This window comes from Schistocerca americana, chromosome 4 (assembly GCF_021461395.2).
Source record: "Schistocerca americana isolate TAMUIC-IGC-003095 chromosome 4, iqSchAmer2.1, whole genome shotgun sequence".
NCBI classification, from domain to species: Eukaryota; Metazoa; Arthropoda; class Insecta; order Orthoptera; family Acrididae; genus Schistocerca; species Schistocerca americana.
The window spans coordinates 380,636,654-380,661,534 of record NC_060122.1 but is presented as its reverse complement, the minus strand read 5'-3'; the positions used below and the strand labels follow the sequence as shown (position 1 = coordinate 380,661,534).

At 42.6% G+C, this 24,881-nt stretch overlaps 1 protein-coding gene across 2 annotated transcripts in view; it reads right to left on the bottom strand.

Annotated features, from left to right (window-relative positions):
• LOC124613917 (nuclear receptor coactivator 3) overlaps positions 1-24,881 on the bottom strand; it is a 309,937-nt gene that overhangs the window by 88,652 nt on the left and 196,404 nt on the right. For both annotated transcript variants that reach the window (XM_047142667.1, XM_047142666.1), the window contains exon 2: positions 3,882-3,992. In XM_047142667.1, the coding sequence (XP_046998623.1) occupies positions 3,882-3,992 (111 nt within the window). The remainder of the gene's footprint in view (positions 1-3,881; positions 3,993-24,881) is intronic.

Here is a 24,881-nt window from a genome sequence, read left to right as displayed (position 1 = left end):
TCGCGGAGTATAGATGTAGATGTAGATGTAGATGTAGATTCAGAAGGATGTAGATGTACTTCAGATGAAGAGGCTTGCACAGGATAGAGCAGCTTGGAGAGCTGCATCAAACCAGTCTTTGGACTGAAGACCACAACAAACAAAACAAGTACGTGCTGAAAATAATCCAGTAACGGATGATTCTGAAACTGTATTTTCCTGTCTTAAATGTGGTGCAAACTTTGCAAATAATTTAAGTGACCATTAAGCAGTTTCACTATGGTTACAATTTGAAGAGTAAGGGTCATAGGTTTAGATACAGTTAGGATATCTCTTAAATAAAATGCAAAGAAGTATGAAGCCACCAATAGTCTTTTTCCACAGACAAGCCTTTTAGACTACAGAAAGAAAGATAGAAAAGAACATATCAACAATGTATCATGGAGGACATTCATAGCCTTCAGTGTGCCACTCTGTGAGGACTATTACTGTGATTCAACAATTTATGTCTAGTAAAATAGCAGGGCATTGAACCATCTATGAACTTTTCAGCTTAGTAATGGAGCACACCTCATTATGTCCAACCCTCTCAGATATCGTTAGCCTTCATTACGCAACTGACATTAAGTAATTACTATTATATCCAGACATTGAAACATTTATAGTCAACTGTTAATCAACAATACATGATACAGCTAACTGATTAAATACAGGGGCGGGGGGTGGGGGGGATTGCAGCAGTGACGCCAAATGGTTGGTTGTTAACATCTTAAATATAATCTGAGATTCAGTAGTTGAATAGCAGTGGAAAGTGTGTCCTAGTACAGTTCGGTTTCCGAAATGAAAATACATCTTAACCGCAAATCTTGGTGCATTGTGAATTCACAATGTACCAGACTTTCCCTCTCATCGCGTTTGGTAAATCTCACCTGATCCACGGTTCTGGGTGCCTTTTCCAAAATTTACCTCTTTTCCTAAACCTCTCCAGTCTTTTTCCTTCACCCCTCTTCCTTCCCCTTCAACCCTTCTGCCAGAAGAACAATCCACTGGCTCCAAAAGCTTGGAAGCATAACCTTCTTTTATGTGTCCATTTTCCTGCCATTGCCTGGTGATTATATTTTTATCTATCCGATTATGTTATATTGTCAAAAATTTATTATTTTCATTATTAAATCAAGAAACTGTTTCACATGAATAGGGACAGACGCTAAACTATAAAGCTCCTCTGTAACAATCTGCAGGATCAGTCACCTGTACAATAAACACCATAATCATAAAATGTCCAATGATTAAGACACTGTTAAGAACATGTCTTCGTTCATTGGTCATCTCCATCTGTTATCATAAATCAGGTGACTAATTACCACATGTGTGTAGATGAGTATACTTTATTTTCTGCTAGTGTATGTGTTGTCAACTGTGAAGCCATGAATGAGAAAATATTTCCTAACATTTGACAAAGAGAAAAATATGTGACTTGCATTTAAAAAAGACTTTACCACAATACTGAAGTGACAGAGAAAGGTCCAGGAAAATTACATCACACCAGTGACACTTCCATTCGAAGCAAATTTTTCCTAATTAACAGCCCACTCTATTTTTATTCCTTCTTTTCTTACATAAAACATAGCCACTGATTGCTGGTGTCACATCACAACTATTACAAAAAAATAACATGATGAGTATAAACATGATGCAATGCAATACAATCTTCTTGTTACAGTATGGTGTCAAATGGTCCATCTTCCCCCAACCTTCACTGTTGAAGTGATTAATGGGTAGATTGTTTTTTTCTGCTTCAGTTACCTCAAGTTAAACGGTAGACTGCTAATATGAGCCTTGCAAAAGAGGAACAGACAAGTGGAATTTTTTTTCTACTACTTAAACAAGCGTACATTGCAATCACAAGTTACAACTTAAGGGAAAAAGTGGCAGGGAGAATTCTCAGATATAAATTGTGCTATCTCTACACATGTTAAATATCCATAAATCCAAGTTAAAATTGCAGTGTGGTACACACCACAAATTTTCACGTATGTACTTATATATATATATATGTGTGTGTGTGTGTGTGTGTGTGTGTGTGTGTGTGTGTGTGTGTGTGTGTGTGTGTGTGTGTGGTTGTTTAAGTTTACTATGATTATGTATCCTTCCATATAACTGATGTCCAGCTTTCATACCAAACGCAATAACCACATCGAGGTGGAGATTGCAACAATAGTAATGTAACTTGCAAATCTGACTGAGTTCTGAGTTAAATTACTGAGCAATCATTACATAAAAATATCCAATGACAAACATGTATCTAATAGTGCACTTCGCTTGATCTATTTAGAATGACACCAACATTGTTAACTTGTTGTGAAGTGTTTAATATCCCAAGGCTATCAAGGAGTCCAGAAATGTGTAACTAGTTCAGAGAGAACAAGGCTGGGAGAAAGAAATCTGAAGATTATTGGAGAAATAATCCTTGAAATCACCTAAAGTTATTTCGGATAACCATGAAACCTGTATCAGGACAGCTGGATGTGAATCTGAACTCTGCAGCTTCAGAATATGAACCTAGTGCTGGCTTTAAGTTTGCTAACACAATGAGAAATGACAAATGCACATATTCTTTAAATACACAGTGCTTAAGTTTTCCTTATCCTAGTGTCTATAGGTACCAACATTTGTGAAGCTAAGCTCATCTTCAGAATATGAACCGGTTTTCAGTGCCCATGACCCTTCAGGTAATTTTATTTTTGGCGAAGTAACTTATCATAATAATAAAATGATTTAAATTATATTTTATCTGAAGCTTATATTATCTGTAATGAAGCACATTTCAGAAAGTTTGCTCTATGTCATAGAACTGCAGGAAATTTTACACAGAGGTGGCTTTTTAGTTACACAGTTCCAAGAGTAACTTCTATGCTATGTGATAATACCTCTTAGATAGGGCATTTGATATCTGGCCAAATTGAAAAATGTTGGGGTAAGTCTAAATATTAATTCATATACTACCTGCAATATAAAATTATCAAAATTTCGAAGATAGCAATCACTAAAAACCAGAATGGTTACTTTTCCATGTGTGAGCCACATTTTCAAGTCATAGTTATTGTAAGTAGTCTAATTAGAGCTTCTGAACAGTGAATTCCATACGAGATACATTTTGTTTTAACTTCCATGATATATATCATTTTTTAAATTTCTTTTCAGATGCAAAAGTTATGTATAACACTTTAGATATTATGGACAAACTAACGTAAGTCGAAATCAGAATGGAAGAAAAACTGGCACTAAACAAATGAATTTGAAACATCCTATGTAAACCAACTGAAACCCCAAGCAGTCTAGTTGTTGCACACGGTAACTCCCTGAATCAATTTAACATTCCTACAACAGAAGTGGAAGTACATTAAAGAGCTACAACACATCAAAAGTCATAAATTGCACAAAATTTATCACAGAATTATGGGCAGAAAATGTGGAATCTTACAATCAATAATTATAAGTGGGTAGGTGGTAAATGAATAGTTGCTGACAACAGGTACAGGAACTTTAGAACAACAAAGAACAGTGAAAGACATAAGGGCTAAGGAGATCTCTAAATAATTGCTGAAAATAAGGGAATCAGCAGTCACAGCCGTAGTAGTGTAGTCGTACCGGTATTTTTGGCAAGTGAGCAAGACAGTAAAAAGTTGTGCTAAATAGTAGCTAATATTTCTTTTCATTTTTCCATTTTCTTTCGTTTACTGGTGTTTTTTTTTTCTTTTCTTTTTTAATATTAAAAACATCTACACCTCATTTTAGCATAAAGAAGAAACAACCCATCAGAAAATTAAGTGTAGTGTAGATAAAGGGTCCGCAATTGGTATGACATGCCATTGCGTAACAGTGGCTGCAACGATACTTACACCTGGGCGCTGGACTTGGTGTCAGTTTTCTTGCGTTTCTTACTGGCGCCTCCAGTGACGGCAGCGCTCATCTTGACCCACACAGGGTCCTGGAGGTCACATGGGCCAAGCCTGAAACACAACAAAGAGCCTTCCCTCAGTTACTTGCTCTCTACTAAACCAAACAGGTGAGGTAGACATTAGCAGGCCACGATTTGTAACTACTGTGCATCCAGCTGCAGAAAAATATATTTTGCAGTTATCAGAGCAATGACTGTACCGAGATAGGGGCAGTGGTATTTTAGCATCATTTTCAAACCACTACTATGACACGTCCATAAAACAACCTGAAAAAATAGTTAGATAACATAAACTACTCATTGCCTGTGCTCGTTTCTGTTAGATGTAGAGACTCATATATGGCAAAACTGTTGTGAGAAAATGGCTTGATATTAAGAAGACTGACATTTCTTAAATTCCACTTATTCATACTATCCTCCTCCTTTTACGTATGAGCCACATTGGAGTACAGTTCCTTTTTCTTCCACACTTCTCTCTTCTTTTACCTATGACCCATTATGGAGTACGGTTATTTCAACTGTTCATTCTTTCTTTTCTTCCACATTTCTCTAATCACTTCTTGATGTTTCTCTCTTCTTTCTTCTGTGCAAGCGATTCCAGTCTTCTAGTTTTGTCATGAAACCCTTTGGATACTTGTGGTTTCTTTCTGAGTGGCAATCCTTTCTCAATATCTTGTCATATAATTGGGAGTTCGTTCATGTCCCTTCCAGTTCTGTTTGGACCATGTATAGTAGATTTTTAATCCTCCATCATTCCTGGCTTATTTTCACTGCCCCATCATTTCCAGTCAGCTTCTCGGCATATTGCAATGCGCAGCCAGTGGACAGTTAATTTACCGAAGTAAGTGAACAGTCTTTTTGTGAGACTTGGATGTAACCACATAAAGCTATTCTTCTTTACCTAACCACGACAGTATTTTTTTCAGTGTGTGTAGAAACTACTCTACTACGATTTCTTCTGTGCTGCGTTTGCTCTTTAACTACTCCCAAAACTTTCCTTAGTATTTTTCTTTCTGATTTCCAGTGTTTCCATCGCCACCTTATTGTTGAGGTTTAAACCGTCTGCAGCACAAAATGTGTCTGCACGAATTACTGTAGAGTAACGTCTAAGCCAATAGAAATCACTTAAGGTTAGCACTGGACTCTTTCCTTCGACAACGCTACAGTCTACATTTTCTCGCATTATTCTCCAGCTGAAGTAATGTTACTACTAATTGGTTTTAATGTCAACAAAAGGTTCAACTCTAACCTTCCTTTCTTTCAGAGAAATTAAAACTGATGTATCACCTACGAGAGATCATGGCCGTGTGGATTATTGTAGGCAGTTGGTTTGCTATTCTCATCCGCCATACCGTTACAACATCTGAATCGTATCAATGTGACATTAAAAAGCACATCCTTTCTTCATACCTGATCTGTATGTGTCTTTCAGATACAACAAGGGCATTCGAAGAGTTATCTCAATTACGTATTAAAAAGTACCCGAGCCTTGGGAGACGGAGGAAGGTGATTTTGTTTATTATTCACAAGTCTTGGATATAATGAGTAAAGTTTCAACACATTTACATGACATGCGACATACAGAGTTATAATCAAGTATTAAAATTCTTAGAATGAAATGTGACCAGCTTTGACGTAACAAGAACAGTGCACAATCATGGAAACAATGTGTGAAATCTATACGCCTTGCCTGTTAAACACTCAGCATCTTCTATTTGAGATGACGCTGTTGGGCGGATAAATGCTAAACAAAACAAAAATGGTATGTACAATACATAGGTGTGCAGCACTTAGGATCTTTGTCTTATTAAGTGTAATTGTTATGATCATAATGTTCATGATTAGTAATAACTGTGTATTCCAATGATACGAGTTAACTGCCATTGTAAAAAGTTTATGAGATGAATGTGGTTCACATTTAGAAATTATATTTAAAATGCAAAATCTTTGATAAAATCTGTTTCACTTTCAATCACTCTCACTAGGATTCCTTAGGATAATCATAACTAGCCATATGAATCTAAAAATAGTACAGTTGGTACAATTTCTCATACTGTAATGATTAAAATGTTGACTGGAAAAAATTACACTAAGAGACCGGTTATAAAAATAGTATTCAACCTTTCATAGAGGTATTCAAGCTTTCATAGAGCATACTCTCAAATCGTAACTGGCAGAGGCAGCCTGACGTCACACAAAATCTTACTCTGTTGTCACATATACCTCATTATCATCTAAAAAAGAAAGTCACGGACTGATGCATGTCCGAAACACAGGCACCATAAATGTGACACACTGAAAGCACTGCAAGCTGGTAAGGACTTATTTTGAACTGCCCAACTCAGTGTCAACATACAGGGTGTTTCAGAAAGCATTACCTGATTTCAAAATACCATACTTGTTGACAAAAACATACTACAAACGTTGGATCAATCGCAAAACACTCACAAAATCTTGAAGTTTTAGCTATGCTATTATAAATGGTCTGTGTGTCCACCACCAGCAGCAGCAGCACGAACATCTTTTTACATTTTTACCACAGTTTATTTTCAGTGATGAAGCAACATTTCATGTTAGCAGTAACGTTCGCATATGGAGACTCCAGAACCCTCACGGTATTATTGAGCACGTAATGGACTCACGAAAATTGAACGTTTTTATGTTATTTTTCATTAAAAAAGGTGTATGGCTCATTGTTTTTTCAGGAAAACAAAGTGACTGGGGTGAGCTGCAAAACTGGCTTTTTCCACAACTTCAGGACAACTCTCATGACTTCATTTTCCAACAGGATGGAGCTCCACACACTGACGACAACAACAACAACAACAACAACATAGATCAGTCTCTCAATGGCACTCTACCACAACGCGGGATAGGGCGCAGGGGATACCGAGACGCTGCAGTGACTTCTTTGCCTCCGAGATCGCCAGACGTGACCCCGTGCAATTTTTTTTTTGTGGAAATACGTGAAGGATAGTGTTATCTCCCCTTCTAGAAGAATCGAAGAACAGAATAACAGCCACCACAACTTGTGTAAAATCAGATACATTGTGTTAAGTTTATGATAAATTTAGCTCCGATTTAGATGTCATTCGTGCTGCTGGTGGTGGACACCTGGAAGATTTATAATAATATAGCTAAAACTTTTTGTGAGCATTTTGAGATTTATACCACGTTTGTAGTATGTTTTTATCAATAAATATGGAGAATGAGATATTCACTCTGCAGCAGAGTGTGCGCTGATATGAAACTTCCTGGCAGATTAAAACTGTGTGCCCGACCGAGACTCGAACTCGGGACCTTTGCCTTTCGCGGGCAAGTGCTCTACCATCTGAGCTACTGAAGCACGACTCACGCCCGGTGAAGTTTGGAAGGTAGGAGACGAGATACTGGCAGAAGTAAAGCTGTGAGGACCGGGCACGAGTCGTGCTTCGGTAGCTCAGTTGGTAGAGCACTTGCCCGCGAAAGGCAAAGGTCCCGAGTTCGAGTCTCGGTCAGGCACACAGTTTTAATCTGCCAGGAAGTTTAATAAATATGGAGTTTTGTAATAAGGTCATTCCTTTTGAAACACGTATCACCATCTCAATTTACTTGTTAAGAGTCTTGAGGGCAAATCCAGAAAATACAAATGGAAAGCCACGCGACTTGCCCTACTTTTTCGCTTTTTCAGCCGCCAGTCCTCCGACAGCTTGACGGGAACCGAATGAAGTGTTCCTATACGCCTCTCGATTAACGAACGAAAGTATCGTCGTTTGGGGAACGACGGGCACAGACGGGGGGAGGGGCAGAGTCGGCACAGCAAGCAGCGGCAGGCGTCGCGACGGCGACGCTGCGCCCGCAGCCTCCGATCGATAGCGTCCCGCCTGGGCAGGGCGGCGCCGCGCCGTGGGGCAGGTCATTCGTTCGCTGCCCATTGTGCCGCGAGCCGACGCGCCCACGCGGGACGCCCACACACCTGTGTCACCGGTCCACACTCGTGCCGCTCCCACAACTCTGCTGGCCTCTGCTGGCGGGACACGATGCCCGGCAACTCCTCTGGCGTCACTTCAGAAGAGTACGCCGCGTATCGGCATCAGGTTTCAACCGTCTGAATGCACACCCCGCGGCTGTTTACAGTGAACGGGTGGACACGTGGAACGACATTCTTACTCTATGAAGCAGAGGTGTCTATGTGTGTATAAAGAAAACCTGTCCAGTTAACATACTGCCTGACGACGACGACGACGACGACAACAACAACAACAACAACAACAAACAAACAAACAAACAAATACAACCAGAAGGCACGGTCAGATGTCAATATGACTTCGTGCACGTACATTACATCGGCGGGTGTGTAAATTACCGGCCGGCCGGAGTGGCCGTACAGTCTGGAACCGCGTGACCGCTACGGTCGCAGGTTCGAATCCTGCCTCGAGCATGGATGTGTGTGATGTCCTTAGGTTAGTTAGGTTTAAGTAGTTCTAAGTTCTAGGGGACTGATGACCACAGCAGTTCAAATGGTTCAAATGGCTCTGAGCACTATGCGACTTAACTTCTGAGGTCATCAGTCGCCTAGAACTTAGAACTAATTAAACCTAACTAACCTAAGGACATCACACACATCCATGCCCGAGGCAGGATTCGAACCTGCGACCGTAGCGGTCACGCGGTTCCAGACTGAAGCGCCTTTAACCGCACGGCCACACCGGCCGGCTGACCACAGCAGTTAAGTCCCATAGTGCTCAGAGCCATTTTTTGTAAATTACCGGGATTGCAGTTCTTTGTGACAGGCAGAACGACCACCAGAGCGCAGTACTGCGTAGTAATGTTATCAGGACTGGTAGGGTATTTAAGGAGAGTGAACAGCGTCAGATATTGAATGAGCACTGTGAAGAACACGGAGATGCTTCGTACTCCTGTGAGACAGTGTTATCAGCACCTGAAACGAGTCTGAAGGAGGACGTCATTGTGAGCCCCCTTTTAGTCGGCTTGTCGAATCGTACAACATCCAGTATTTTGAGGCATTCGGATGTAACAGTGGCCCGCAAGCCCGGTATTGGCCTGCATGGGAACGCGAGGAAACACGTATTAGTCGTCAAGCTTTCCGTCGACCACATCCGACCAGCAAAGAGAACGATCAACGTATTAAGCACATGACCCCTTCACTTCTGTGCCTGCCATCCGAGAACAAGTAACAGAATCCCTGCAACACTCTGTCATCTCGTATCAATGGTTAGCAGCTGGACTAGGGAACAGCCGTCCCTTGCTTAGGCTGCTGTTAACTCCACAACAAAAAGTCCTCGTTTGGAGCGATCACGTGACCAGGAAGCATTGCCTGGAAATGGCGTCGCACAGCGTTCGACGACGAATGGCGATTCTGCACCACCCCGTATTACCATCGCTGGCAGGTACAGGGGCCACTTGGCGAGACGTCCCATTCCTCCAATGTTTTGAAGAGGTACAGCAGTGTTACCGCTGCGTCATGTTGCGGGGAACCATCGGATATTGCTTCGTGTTACAGCTGGTAGCGATTAGGGAACACTGACGACAAGCGGTACACATTGGGACATCCTGCGTCCTCACGTGACTCTGCAGTTGCGCCATTTTTCAACAAGATAGCATGATGTTGACGTAGTTCTGAGCCCTAGACGATCTCCAGATCTCTCCCCGATAGTGCAAAGTCGGGTGTCAATAACCAGGCTATCAAGGACCAGTTACGACAGTTGTGGGCCTGTCTCGGGAGAGGTTACAACGGCCTTATGACCGCCTCGCCCTTTCCCCCAACTGAATCAACGCAGGCATCCAGGCCGGAGAGGCTGCACCATCATACTGACAAGTGGGCTCATCACTGAAACATCATATGCCCTCTCAACCTGTGAAGTTTCATTTCGTTTCCTCCTTGCCTTTTGGATGCTTTTTCTATTGAAGATACGTGCAGATAACTGTCAACTCTCTGGCACATCTTGGAGCCACATAGTGAAGCTAGAGAAATCTTTGGTTTTGTTATGTACAAAATGAGATAAATTACGTCAGAATTGATACGAAAAAAAGAGTTCTGACCTAAGAGGATGAAAAGCAAATGTCCAACCTCCCACCGAGATTCGCGTGTATAGTACAGGATTATTGGGTGGTGTGGAAAATAATGGACAAGAATGATTCCAACAACTGCCTAAACATGGTCTACGACAGGCATGGGCAACCTCAGGTGACCCGCGGGCCTGATTCACATACTTGCTCACGGGCCACCATGTCACGTGACGTGACAACGGCGCTCCAAGAGCACGTAGTGAAAACTATAGCGTCCGTGACGTTAATGTTTGTGGGACACTGCACCGATATGAGTGGCAAAACACGCCTCAAAACGCGTTACTGAGAGAACATTCATTTTATGTTCACCCTTCTTCAGATGTTCACACTTACTTGCGTGACATGAACATTGTTTCTTTACTTACGACGTTTTACAATAGCCGTCTGAAAAACTTCCGTTGCAAAATTCTGCAGCGGTCCGCTCGCTCTCCCCCGAATTTGTTCCAGGGGCCAGACAAAACAATCGCGGCCCAGTGGTCTACCAGAACCAAGGGAAACACAAATCTCAATCCAGTATCTTGAGCCCTGCATCAATTCGTTCCGTAAATCGGTAAACGTCCTCTAATTTTCTTTACAGAGCTTTTCGCGTGCCCTGGTCATCGAATTTCGATTGAACGAAACTATAGCTTAAACGTTGTAAGTACACACACAGCTTGTTAGCCTACATACCAACCAACAATATTGTCCTCGCTCGAAAATTAACTAAACCAGCCGTTAAATAGATCGATAATTTGATTAACTTTCATATTTCAGCCACCATGATTTCATACCTACGCACTGGGTGACTTCGTTACATTTATGATCACCTGCTGTCGTCAAAAATTTTACATGTATGTACGGACCACAACAAAGTTTGAACTCACCCACACGTGACATTCGATGCTACATTACGCGCGCGCGCGTGTGTGTGTATCGTCTAAAATATTATGTCTTCTGGATAATGAGATCGCCATTTTTGGGCATTATATGCTGTTTTGTAACAGACAGGGGATGACGTGGTGGTCGGTCGGTTTTTCTGTCTGTCCCATCTGCCCCATTACGACCAGAACGCGGAATTCTGCCTTCCCCAGTATCTAGGTCACTAAACTTCGAAGCATAAAACGAGAACGTACACTGAAAAAGACGGCCGAAACAATTAAAATCGTTGTTACTTTTCTAGTAACAGGAAACTGGTATTTCAGAACTTCTTTTTAAGTAACTGAGTTCAAGATGCTTCATGTGCGGTCAGAAATGAAATGAAGCGATCGTATGGTATTGTTGGCCGGGAGGCCCCATTCGGGCCAGTTCGGCCGCCGTATTGCAAGTCCTTTTTAGGAGTCGTCACATCGGCGACTTGCGAGTCAATGATGATGAACATGATGATGAAGGACACACAACACCCAGTCCCCTGCCGGGAATTGAACCCGGGCCGCCGCGTCGTAGGCGGTAACGCTACTGAGACAGACGTCAGAAATAAACACTGATGACTCCAATTTTATTTTTAGATTAGTGTGCGCCACAGTGGAATTGTATTTATGAAATGACAACATTTTTGCGAAAAGGCTGCTGTCTTATAACATTCCTAACAAGTTTAACATAGTTGTGAATTGTGTGAATTGAGCTTTATTTATGCTGGGACCTGTTGATACGTTATGATTCTGAAGACCGAAATCGACAACGGAATAAACTGAATCATATCGCACACAGTCGTCCGGCGGAAATGTTTTCATTTCGTTCTTACTGTACTTCGGGACACAACACGCACCAAGAACTTTAAACGAGTACTGAAACTTCAGAAGAGATTCAAGCTTACCAAATAATCCACACAGAAATTTCGAAGTTTATGAGCGATCTGAACAAGTTATTACGCTATTTCTTCGTTACTAAGACCGGGCGTTGTGAGCCCTGACGGAGGGAAATGCGTAGTGCCAATTATCAATGTGACTGCCCTTCGCTTACCGTAAGCGCCAGAGAGACGGAGCCCCGCGAAGATTTCAGAATGATCCGGCATTACCAATCGATCCATTACTCACTTTACCAGTAACGCAGTCGAAAGTTGTGCTGACCCTAAACCAAACACCACTGTGTATAGCTCCAATTTACAACAAAGGACTGAATTCGGCAATCAAAATGTGAAGTTCTGTTAACATGCGTTAGCTCATTCAACGCCAAACACTATCCTATGAATTATGATGACACACGTTAGAATATGACAATGTTCTCTAAAGCCACAGCGACTTGTGTGCGTTACATTTAGAATTCTTCCTCTCCACAATGTTCCCGTTGTTGGGGGCGGAGTTGGGATGGGGTAGGGTGGGATGGGGTATCTACATTTCGCTGCACTCTAATAAGAACGCACTTTCGTCTTGTTCTGAACTCATTTTCAACACAGCAACAACAACAACAAGAACGGACACAATGATATCCACAGACTGTAACACGCAAGAGACAGACAAGAATATTGTCAGTACTACCCACAGACGGCTCAATATTCCCAGCCAGTGCAATAAGTGCAAAAGTTTTTGGTGTGCTCAATAGTTGCGCAACCCTTCACTCTCACACCCATACGTTCAGTACCATTTCGCATCCGGAAATACTGCGCAATAATACTGACTGCCTGGTCTCCACTTAGTGGGCTTTTCTTGATACAAAATCCAGAGTAGACTAATATTACAAAAAATGTAGAGCAGTGCGGGCCCGAAGCCAAATCAGTTGCATATCACTGCCAACATTATCTATCAACTATGTGACAGTGTTTCAGTCGACTACAAAATACGTTACCCGAACTAAGCGATAGGGTTGCCGTCGACCACAAAAACTACTGTACGTGACCGATAGTTCAGTTTCTCGTGTTTCTCTTTTCGCGATTTATTTTCAAAACATAGCACACAAATTACGCTAAACTAAAATAAAAACATTATTTTTCCTTATGTAATCGATATGATACACGTAGGAGAATTGTCGCTGCGCTAAGAAAACTCGAAGCCATCGGGTGGCCACAAGCGCACGTAGCTCGGCGAAGCGTGCTAATGGCGGACCGTTATCCCTGCCGTTGCGTAAACATCGTTGAGTCTTGACAGTTACACAGGCCATCCTTCCCAATAAACTTCAACGGTGGAGCTATGGCCAACCGAATGTGACACTTCAGTGTAATCGTACTGGTATTAAGTTTCGCTTCGAAAATATCTTCACGGAGTCCTATACAAAAATTAAGAAGAAGCAGAATTTATGCAGAACTGAAGATGATTGTGCTGTTACTGGCAATCTTACAAAGCCCGTTCATGTCGTGTATCTACACAATCCATTGAATGAGGTCGTATAAGACATTTCAGATCTCGTATGCAACAATCACTTCACAGTCATGTAATTGCGGAACCACAGATTGGCCAGCTTTTGCAGTTGTCTGTCAAATGCATAACATACCTGTACAAACATACAAAACTATTAGTCTGCACTGTCTTATACGCATATGCGAAAAACATACGCTATCTGATCAAAATTATCCGGACACCCCCACGTAATGCTGAACTGACGAGTAGGTGTCACGAGAGTATAAAACGAAGCGGTTACTACTGTGCCGTCGCAGATTAAGCAATGACAGCAAAATGTGTCGGTCACGAGGACTCCGTGATTTTGAACATGGACAAGTAATTGTATGTCATCTGAGTAAAAAAACCCATCAGGGACGTGTCGACCATTGTAAATCAGCCCAAATCGGCTGCTGGTGATGTGACTGTGAGGTGGAAACGCTAACGAACAGCCACAACTAATCCAAGACTAGGCAAACCTGACTGCCAGAGGCCGCCAAGCTTTGCGGAGAGTGGTGGTAAAAAATGAATGGCACTAAATCAGAGGAAGGCATCACCCGTGAGTTCCAAAGTGCTACCAGAAGTCTAGCACGATGACTGTGCGTAAGGAGTTAAAAAGAACGGTGTTCAGTGGTAAAGCAGCTCCTCGTAAACCATACAATCCGAAGGAAGGGTCTGGGTTTGGCGAATGCCTGGAGGACGTTGCTTACCATCATGTGTAGTGCCTGACGTGAAGTACGGTGCAGCTGGCATTACGGTATGGGAGTGTGTTCCGTGGTTGAGGTATGGTCCTCTTACGGTGCTTAAGAAAACGCGAAATACGTAGGACCATGAAATTTTACAGTATTGCATACTGCGTACAGAAGAGAAACGGCCCGGAGACGACTGTTTGCATCAGCACAACAACGCACGGACATAAACAGCCTCTGTACGGCAGTGGTTAGTGGGCAATGACATTCCTGAAACGGACTTGCCCGCACGGTTTCGACCTGGACCCAGTGGAACGGTTTCGACGCTGAATCCGCTCCAGACCGCAACGTCTAACACCAGTACCTTCTCTGGTTTAGACTCTTGAGGAAGAATGGGCTGTCTTTCCTCCGCTGAATAAGCCCGTAGCAGAGTTCAAGCACATAATGTTTATTCTGTGTTGTGACAACAACTGTATGTAATAATATTGTTCTTTATCTGCGTTCGCCTACCAATGAAAACATTTCAACCCAAAAAGTACAATGGGAAGTAACCTCTATCTTGTGCTTCAAAACGCTTCGCAGAGTACAGATGAAGAAGCGCGAAATCCCCACAATGATTCATTTCGGGACGTTTAGCGCTGCATCGTGTCAGCGTGCTACAATATACAGTAACACCTTTCAAACTAGCATCAGACCTGATAATTTAGAACACATTCTCTTGGCTCTGAGCACTATGGGACTTAACATCTATGGTCATCAGTCCCCTAGAACTTAGAACTACTTAAACCTAACCAACCTAAGGACGTCACACAACACCCAGTCATCACACATGCTCTTGAAGTAAGATTTTTAAGTGTGGATACTACTCGAAATTACTGCATTTAAATCGTGGCATTTTACGGTGTAGTCCATACTATGCTCTTGCAATCGTCGTCTCAAAAGTCTCAAGACGTTTTCTATAAAAATCAAACTTTTTCTTCGTAAATAATAAGCGGCAATGCACTTTTTGTGATCTAACTGAATGGCTTGCTGTCGATCGATCTGTGATGACTTGGCTGCTGTAGGTCGATTATCAATGGCCTCGGGGCATGTTGGGGCGTCTGACGTCAGAGTTCTTTGGAGAGACGGAAGAGTTTTGACACTTTCTTTGTCTTCGATTTTGGTATTCATATGTTCTCCAGGGTTGTAAACAGTCATCTATAAGAGGTTTCCTTAATGGAAAAGTAATCTAGGCATATTGACTGATGTTCGGTTGTTGAAATGAAGAACTGTAAATAAAAAATTAGTGTAATCTGATGCACAATTTTATTTCAAGCATGACCTACCAACAAAACATCAACCCACGTCTTCACTGATTTCGGTGCCCGTTCTCCGGAACGACGCTAATAGGAGTCAACGAAGTGATAAGTATTTACTTTTTTACTAGTGGCTGAGAAATACAGTGCGGCGAAACAACTTGACATATTTATTTAGTACTACGAGACAGCAATGTCGAGCTTAGTTTCTCTCACAGCTTGGTTGGGAAAAAAACTCAGACAGATGACGTCAGTGCTTCAGTTACCAGCATACCATTTGAAAAAAAATTCAATGTTTTATGCCAGTTCTACTCTTCACCCGCCTTCTAGAAGGGAATATCGGTACTGAGTTCTTCGGATCCAGCAGAATACCTCGCATGGCATTACGCTCTGGACGTCAATAGTTAACAAACGAATAAACTAGAGACCCAAATTTCGCAGTTGCTATCATCATCTCCGTGTGTCCGTTTACGCTGCATACCTAGTAAATAACTGGTAAAACCACGCGCTGGTTCGCTCGCCCCTTCAGGAACCAGCTGTTAGTCTTGGCGCTGCATCTGTGATACAGGCGCAGTTAGCGAGCATTTACAGCTATTAAATCTTGCATCATACACAAACGCTGTGTGTGCAGTGCACCATCTGCCAGTCTCTTCCTGCTTCTCGTCTTCCTGTCAATGTTGGTACAAAGGCAGTCCGACCACCAAGCAAGTAAGAAAACATTTCGGGAACGGTTCTCAACTTTAGCCCGCTTGTTTCGCACGGTTATCTGGACACACAACTTACAAAATTGCGCCGAATGGTCATTTTCGTCAGATATTAAAAAGACCTGGTCTATAGAGGTTACTGACATGTTCGTTATACGACACTGTGGTAATGTCTACGTGTGAAGGGGCAAACGCTCACGTGGTTAAGGTATCTTCTTCCACCTCGTTGCAGAACTGATGCACAGATGCGTGCTGAACGATGTTACGGCCGAGGTTAAGTCCCTTAATTCAGCATATCAAAATAACAGAAAAGTGGCAATCCTGAAAAACTGTAACAGTGAACCTGAATATAAAAAAGCAAACGAGTGTTTATGCGGCACTGGGATCACAAGGGGCTCCCTCAGTTAACGTTTTAGTTCATTCCTTATACGTTCTTCATGTTTTGACTACTCCGCGATACCCATCACGCGCATGTTTAGGTACAACTGGGTTCAAATGGTTCAAATGGCTCTGAGCACTATGGGACTTAACGTCTGATGTCATCAGTCCCCTAGAACTTAGAACTACGTAAACCTAACTAACCTAAGGGTATCACACACATCCATGCCCGAGGTAGGATTCGAACCTGCGACCGTAGCGGTCGCGCGGTTCCATACAGTAGCGCCTAGAACCGCTCGGCCACCTCGGCCGGCCGTACAACTGGGCATCAACTATTTAGTATAACTTCTTTTATAAACACACAGCTACCAAGGGGTTACCGTAGAAATAGTACTGCTCCACGGAAGGTTTGAGTCGTGAAACATTTATCCGTTATGGCGACAGCTAACATTTTCTGCCCTCTGCAGTAATGTTTCTTTGTAGCCTCATTTTCTCTGGTCTCAGTAGTTCCTTTCATGGATAGCATATCCAAAATGTGTTAGGCGCAGTGTGAGCACACTTACTCAGAAAAGCAAGGCAAATAAAATCCGTATCAACTAATATTCTCGAAACACTCCATCATCAGGTCTTCACTAATGTCCCATCAAAACACAAGCATAAGATAAACGCTTGCTAGCCTTTATATCACTAATACACCCTTTCGAAGAAAAGCCACGTGGGAAAAGTTGTCAAGAACAGGATAGTTTTTCAGAGCGTGAAACATTATCGCCAACCACCGCGAAACCTTTTTGGTTTCACTGTGCACTACCAGAGAACATCAAACAGAACTGTTGCGATCACTCGTCAAGTGATGTCAACGGAGTTGCCAGCAGCTTTGTGATACGTTGCGTTCATTCGACACAGAGAGAGGTGTAGCATCGAATAAGAACTACTTAAAATGTAAAGCAATTCTCACGGCAGAATGTCGTGATTGGAAATAAACAAAAGTCGGCAGGCACAATCGCGACAGCTGCGCGCCAAACATTCGGAGACATTGCAAAGCAGGAGCCTCCAGGTGCGCAACCTGTTAACCCTGACCGGAATCCATGACGTTGGTTTTTGCGTGGGCCCTTGGAGGAGAAGCTGCTCGCACGCAGAAAAAAAACACACCTGCTGAATTCGAAAGGAGTCGTCGAAGATCACAACATTGCGATCGCTGTCAGCTATTTGCCCGCCCAGACATCTGTATGAAACAGATAGTTACCCGAAATACTAAAAGCAGTCCGCACTCTCCACCTCAGTGTTTACGTTTTAAATACCGTTTTCTTGCAATACAATAGCCTTCTTCATCAACTACTGGCCCTCTCGTATTATGTAGATTATGACCTTGGCTTGTGTAACACAACCCAAGTCATTTCTATTCGTACAATCCACATGTTTAAAAACTAATCTTATAGTAATCTTAATTATTTCAGAGTGGATGCAGTAGAGTACAATAATATTTACGGAATGTTCAGAGGGACTCAGCCAAACTCGGAATAGCGGCTACAGGAGCAACGTGTTAACGGTGATATGATGATGCTGTTGTCATGTATACAACTGTGCGATGACATTCGTTCTGTTAAAGTGGGTGACGTGTGGAAATATGAGGAAACATAAGCATAATTTGAAGCAAAACACATTTAGATTATGCAGCCAGATAATGGTCCAAGAAGCAAGCCAGAAGTGGATGCATCAACGCTTAAAAAATCACGGTTTAGTCTTATTTACCGCTCCAACATCTAAAATAACATGCAACTTGTCATTGTAGGCTGCTTTCCAGTGAACTTCTGCAGCGAACTCAAACAGCCTTGACGACATGTGGACATGCCAACATGCTGCCAAGGTTGTTTCGTGTATGCTGCAGAAGTTTCACTGGGAAGTTCTTAGATGTCCTCCATACAGTCCCTATCTCTCCCCATGCGATTTCCATATGTCTGGAGCCCCGAAGAAAGATATTCCTGGCCATCGATTGCTTCCGACGAAAAGGTGCACACACGGGCCCGATCGTGGATCCGTAGACAACTGCAAATATTTTTCCTTGAAGACACCGACTGTCTTATCTCACAGTGGGATAAATGTATTAACAGATATGGCGGTTACTTTTGAAATAATAAACAGTTATTTACGTTTTCCACCTGTCTTGTTTTCATTTCACTGCCCCCTTATAAAACGAAACATGGGATCACTTAGTATGTTCCACAGCGACCCATTTCTCTATCCGGAAACAAACCTGGTTTCCCACCGCGATTTGATAAGCGTGGAGGGAGCTGAGTCCTGGAGCGGTGTCCTCTTGAGAGACGTCCGGTTATCGAGTACAAGGTTACTGGAGAAACAGCTACGTGTCGCATCTCGAGTACAGGTGTCTACAGAACGCCTAAAGGAAGAGTCCCGTGTTAAAGCGTTGCTCACTACGTTACGCAGCAGGTAGTCAAATAAAACAAGAAAGGAAGAATGGGTTTCTTTACGTACATACATGCATACTGTTTATTGCTGTACCCCTCCCCCCCCCCCCCCCCTTCTCACAGGGTACGAGACGTAGCCCGCGTAGCGCATTGTTATCTCAATGCTTTTAAGTTGTTACTACTGCCACCCATTCTCATGGCTACAGTGTCGCGTCTGAGCAATTTCTAACCGCAAAAGCCTTCCCAAACGCTGATGCAATAGTTCCAGCACTGAAACGAAACGCAGTCTCTCTACCCGAAACTCTAAAACATTTCCTAATGTGATCCAGTTTCCAAGATCTTCGCTTGTTGCAAGCAAGAGATGATAAAACGACAGCAAAAACTAGCAATAAAGTGCGCAAATGAGCAGAGAGAGTATGCACTAATCAGGATACCGACCCCCCAGGACAACAGCATCTTCCAAACGGGGTAAATCCAACATACGTACTCGTAACGACACGGACAATTTCTTAGCCACAACGAAACTTGATAAACCAATTTTCCCATACAGCACTGTTTTGGAGACCGGTATTTCTAGTTCCTGAGCGTTTACCTCTCGGCCTCGGCGTTACGTAATACACTAGGCGCCATGCAGTCTCTGATAAGCTACTAACGTTCCTGTAACATTGACAGCGTTATTTTTCTACAATCGTCGATGTCAACCGGTCTGTGCCTTACTTACCTGCACTATGTACCGCTTTACAAGACACAGGATCGGACTGGAACTAATTCCAGCAACCGCCTGGAGACAGTTACTGTTACCTCGCTTCTTCCATCTGCCCTCCCTTTGTTTTTCACTGCGCACGTAAAAGTGTTAACCGACTGTACTGCAGCTAACAGGAAGAACGAATTCCCTGCAGAAATTTCTATAGTACGTCGCGCCAGATGCTGGAATAAAATTTTAACTTCCTGGCAGCAACTGTTACAGTCTGTAGAAAGGTACTATAACGAGCCATTTGCGGAAGTATGCGCCGTAATGCAGTATTTCTCGTGGTGCAAAAGTACGGCTTGTACACTCCTTTATCTCTGTTACGTAGTTTTGTCTCGATGTTATTCAAGACTTTGCATTGTCAAGAAATATTGTCTACAGTGTTAGAAGTTAAAACGTACTGTCGCCACCATTGTCGCGAAATATCAGACAAGGAGTTGTATTTGGAAAACATCGAAGAAACTCACATGTGTCTCTATAAAGGATCTATCTCGTCACCCCCCCCCCCCCTCCCCGAGCTATTTAGAGAAACATTGACAAACTTTGTTCAAGGGGCTTGGACTAAAATCACTGTAGTTTCAAATTTACGTACAATATTTGAGTGCAGCTTTGACGCCTAGTTTCATCATGCCAGAACAGAAACGGTGAGTGCCCTCTTCTTGTCGCGAGGGATACTCCGAAAACCGCGTTACTGTTGGGCAAAAGTGTGAGCCAAAAAGCTCACTTCTTGCTGCGGCAGAGGGATCCCTGGGAACAGTCGCAGCTATTACTCTTTGCTTCAGCTTTCTGCATCAATCATGCACAGTTCTCGTATGACACAAAATGGTCAAGCAGCAGAACATTTCTGGTAACAAATACAGTAACCGCAGTAACAAGAGCCGTGCCATGACTACGGAGAGGCATTCTTTGTATCCAAAAGAAATAAGATTAACTGATTAGTAATAAGCCAACTAAAAAAGCAAAATGTATGATTTCAAATTTGTTAGTACATTGTTACAGTATGAGTAAATAGAAATCGAAATGTGGACACTGTTCTGTGTTTTTGTCTGAGAAACAGAGATAGTTACAAACCCACTTCATGATTTTTTCCCTTTCTTGTTGCTCTCACACAGCCAATTGCTAGGCGCGCCTGTATGTATGTATGTCTGTATGTGTGTGTGTGTGTGTGTGTGTTGTGTGTGTGTGTGTGTGTGTAAGGGTGCTTGGGGGGACCTAGTAGGCCCACAACTATCGTCCACGTCGTACTGACCACTTCAGAAAAAACTTTAATTTCAAATTAATAAAGCTGATTAAACGCAGACAGGAGAATAAATACGTCCAAGCTGTATAGCTAATTTCACCTTCATTAACGATCTCTGCATCTGCTTGTAGTAAGAAATGACTGTAACTGGATGTTTATTGGTACTGTACTGTCAGATTTAAGTATGATATTTGGTCACAGTTTTATCGAACCGTTTAGATTATGACCGAACAACTATTTTTGACAGGTACAGCGTAAGTTTTCGTATTGGGATCGGTGTCTTTCACCCAGAACATAAAGTATCATGGTGAAACAACACCCAGCGTTTAGACGTCCCGGGTCTTTTGCAGGGGTGGCGCCAGCACTGCCACATCCTGGCCCCGCTCAGGCCAGCGGCTACCGTTCGCCAGCCACCAACTGGCCCGCTGTGAGAGAGGTCAAGTGCTCGGACGCGGCGCCAGATAAGCCCTCAGCTGGCGCCAGCATCTCCTGCCAGGCCAGCGGTCCTTCGCCTTTAAAACACTGCTGTCCTTATAATGTGTCCCGATACTACAGACAACCCACACCTATTCTCTCCACAACTTAAATTTTAATGCGAGATTCAAATTTCCTAAACTGAGCACACTGTACGAGATTATCTCCCTATGTCTCTACTAAATTCCAGCACTGCAAAACAAGTTTTATAAAGAAAGAGTTGGTCAGGTTCGGAAACATAAGGCGGTGCCATAGAAATAAATCGAAAATGGTTTCAGCCAGGATCGGACTCTTGTACGTTCATGAAATTTGGGCGAAAACGGAAGAACGCTGTTACATTTTCGATGTAGTCTGTCTGTATTTTAAAAACGACCTTTTTAATTCCACGAAGTGTTTGTATCGAAGCCACACAAAGTAACATTTACAGAGTGGATTCGCGAAGAAACGACACGAAATTTTTCAGATTTCTTCTACAAGGTCCGTCACTAGAATCGCATTGTTTTCAAATTAGATGTATTTTAAATATTTCTATTGATGACAATACAACGTTTATGTATGATTCTAGCTGGTCCTGAAAACTCGACATCTGGCGTGGAATACAAACCATTTCCTTCTCGACTGTTATCTTCAATGGAGTGTGGATAGCTAACAGTCACTCGCGACTAACATATCACCACAAAACTTAAGTCCCGTAAGCTAAGATCAAGGAAGCGAGCAAGCCAGTGAAGACAGCCGCATCTAGAGGTTATATGGCGGGAAACTGATTCCGTAACACAGCCACTGAATTACGAACTGTGAATGCAACTGCACCATTCTGTTAAAACCGTCCTATCCTCACTGTCCGACTGCGACGTCGCAGCTCTGGAAAGGAGGAGGCTTGGAGCATCGTAATGTAGCGCCCCCAGCACGCGAGTGATCAGACGCTTACAGCTCTGTATCTATCGCTTCACGTGTTTGGAAGTTATGTGGTGTGTTGACAGGGCCACGTGGCTTCTTCATTACGGAGACAGTTGTGTTGATCTTTTCAACCCATCTGGAAAAGATTGGCGGACGGGAATATTAAAACGGGTGCAAAGTCACGTTGTGTCTCCATCATACTCACTGTTTAAGAAAAATCGCCCTAGGGCGAACGCACGATGCTTCACGTCCAAAGACATCGCGACAACTAAACTTCCAATTCAAATGTACATATCGAGGCCACCCTCCACTCACTGAGGCCAATCGCTCGTCAGTAGTATCCAATACAAAAAAAAAAAAAACATGCTGTTTCCGTGACGGACGCTGTTTATCATTTAGCAGTGAATTATTTATTATTATTATCATTACTATTAAAGGCGTGCTAGATGTGATGTTCCTCAGAAACTGTGATACTGACGACCGAATTGCCGTTCATTTAACAACGCCTGCTAAAGCTGCATTGTTTGACACGGAACACACTAAATAATGCAATGAGCCGCTTTCTGTAGAATGGACACCGGTAGACAATTATCCAGTGTTCGAGTTGTAAGCAGGTTCTTTTCAAGGGTCTGCGTAGAATCCGTTTCTAGTAATGCACGATCGACATTACAGAGATCCAAGTTTATCGATTGCATTACAGTGCAAACAATCTCATCGTGGCATAGTTTTCGAACAGAAAAGGTGAACAGCATTCTAAAATTATAACATGGATCATGCACGGTGCTCCAGAGTATCGAGCCGGGAGCAGTGCGTTATCTCTAGACTTCATTAGTTATCTTCTTCGTCAAATGTCATTGCTTATCTCTTGTTAGCGGCAAGTATCAAGACTTTTGAAGTGAAGCAACTGGATAGGAAAGTAGCCGAAATCTCTCGAAACGTTATTTGCCGGGGACAGAAATTCATAACATTTACACTTGGACGCTGTTTTACTCGGATTCGCTTGTTTTCCTGGTTGCTGCTGCGCAATTTGATTACCCATGCGAATGGCCACAGTTTTCATAGCCCTCTGGGCAATGTTTGGTTAGCATTTATTTCCTGTGTACTGTGGAGGTATGAGTGTGGAGAGGAAATTTATTCGTCAACGTCATACTGTGCCCTGAAGTTTGGAATATGGGTACCAGCCTGCGGTGCATATGATGAACATGACGTCAAAAAACACGTAATCCATACGTGAGGCACTCTAACAGCCCGTTGGCAGAATTTCGATATATTCCACGCACTCCTTCAGAATGACTCACTCCCGGCAAGAAATACTTTGCGGTTTCATCTCTAGGCGCCAGAAATAATCAAAAACACCATGACCAGTCGTACAGGCACCTCCACTCTCCGTGTAAACACATAAACACACGCTACATTTTAAAAGAATTACCAGAATCCATTTTCTATAACACAGTATAGAAATAATTGCAACCGCAACTTCGAGTAAGGTAGAACGGCATCAGAATGTCAATGTTTCCAACGTGGTTGCGTTACAAGAACTTTATCTGTTACGTATGTAGTTCAACAGAATGATGAAAACGGTGAGATGAAATAATCTACGAGTTCGGCATTCGATCTACGAAAGGTACTGTAATTATTTTTATGCTTTAACGAGCTTTCTTCTTCGGCAAATTGTGCGCGTATGTTCCCAAATTATGGATGAATGTCCCTTTGTTCGAAGAGATATCACATCTTCCCCCACCCCAACCTCGCCCCTCCCCTCCTCTAAAGATTAAATTAGAGATGTTGGCAAAGGTACGGCCATACAATCTCGAATACGACCGTTTCTCATGCCAACTTTACAGTTTATTTATCAGATACACATTGTCAGAAGAGTACAACAATTGACTGTACTGACGAAATAAATCTCGGGTGAACAGCCTGGTATGAGTGTGCATAGGACACAATATTTCGGCAATCGACCACGTTGGCATCATCAGGCGCGCTGATGTACTTAGTACCTGATGATGGAAACGTGGTCGATTGCCGAAATATTGTGTCCTATGCACACTCATACCAGGCTGTTCACCCGAGATTTATTTCGACATAAAATACGCCTGGAGAAATTGAAGAATCACATTGACTGTACTGCTCTCAGTTAATTGAAGTTGGCACAGCAAAACGGACAAATCCTCCAGAATTGACGAATAGGGCAACAGAGTAGCGTTTCAACGGCACCAATAGAATCTGTATTTACATGTGCAATGGAATTTTCAGTATCGATCTACTTATTTGTAGAACCTGCTCTTCACCCACCCCTATTCATCCCTTCCCCAAACACACCAGACTAGACACACAGTGTATAGGCTCGTTGGCATAAATGACAGATTAATTTGCTGAAACCGGTAAAGCGAAATAAAAATACCTGTGCAACTGACGAATGAATTTTACTCTGAAATAAATACTACGCCTGCTGAGAAAACAATGGCTACGAATAAAATAATATTGCAGAATCTGATCTTGTATGAAGAATTAAAACGTTTATCTGTATTTGCAGAGAAATAAGAACTGCCTTTCATTAGATTTTTTTTTATGAACACATGAAAGTCAGTGGTTCCCACACTTACGAAAATCAAAGAGAATGCACATGACACGAATTTATTGTATGTGTGTATGTGTGTGTGTGTGTGTGTGTGTGTGTGTGAGAGAGAGAGAGAGAGAGAGAGAGAGAGAGAGAGAGAGAGAGACTTGAATTATT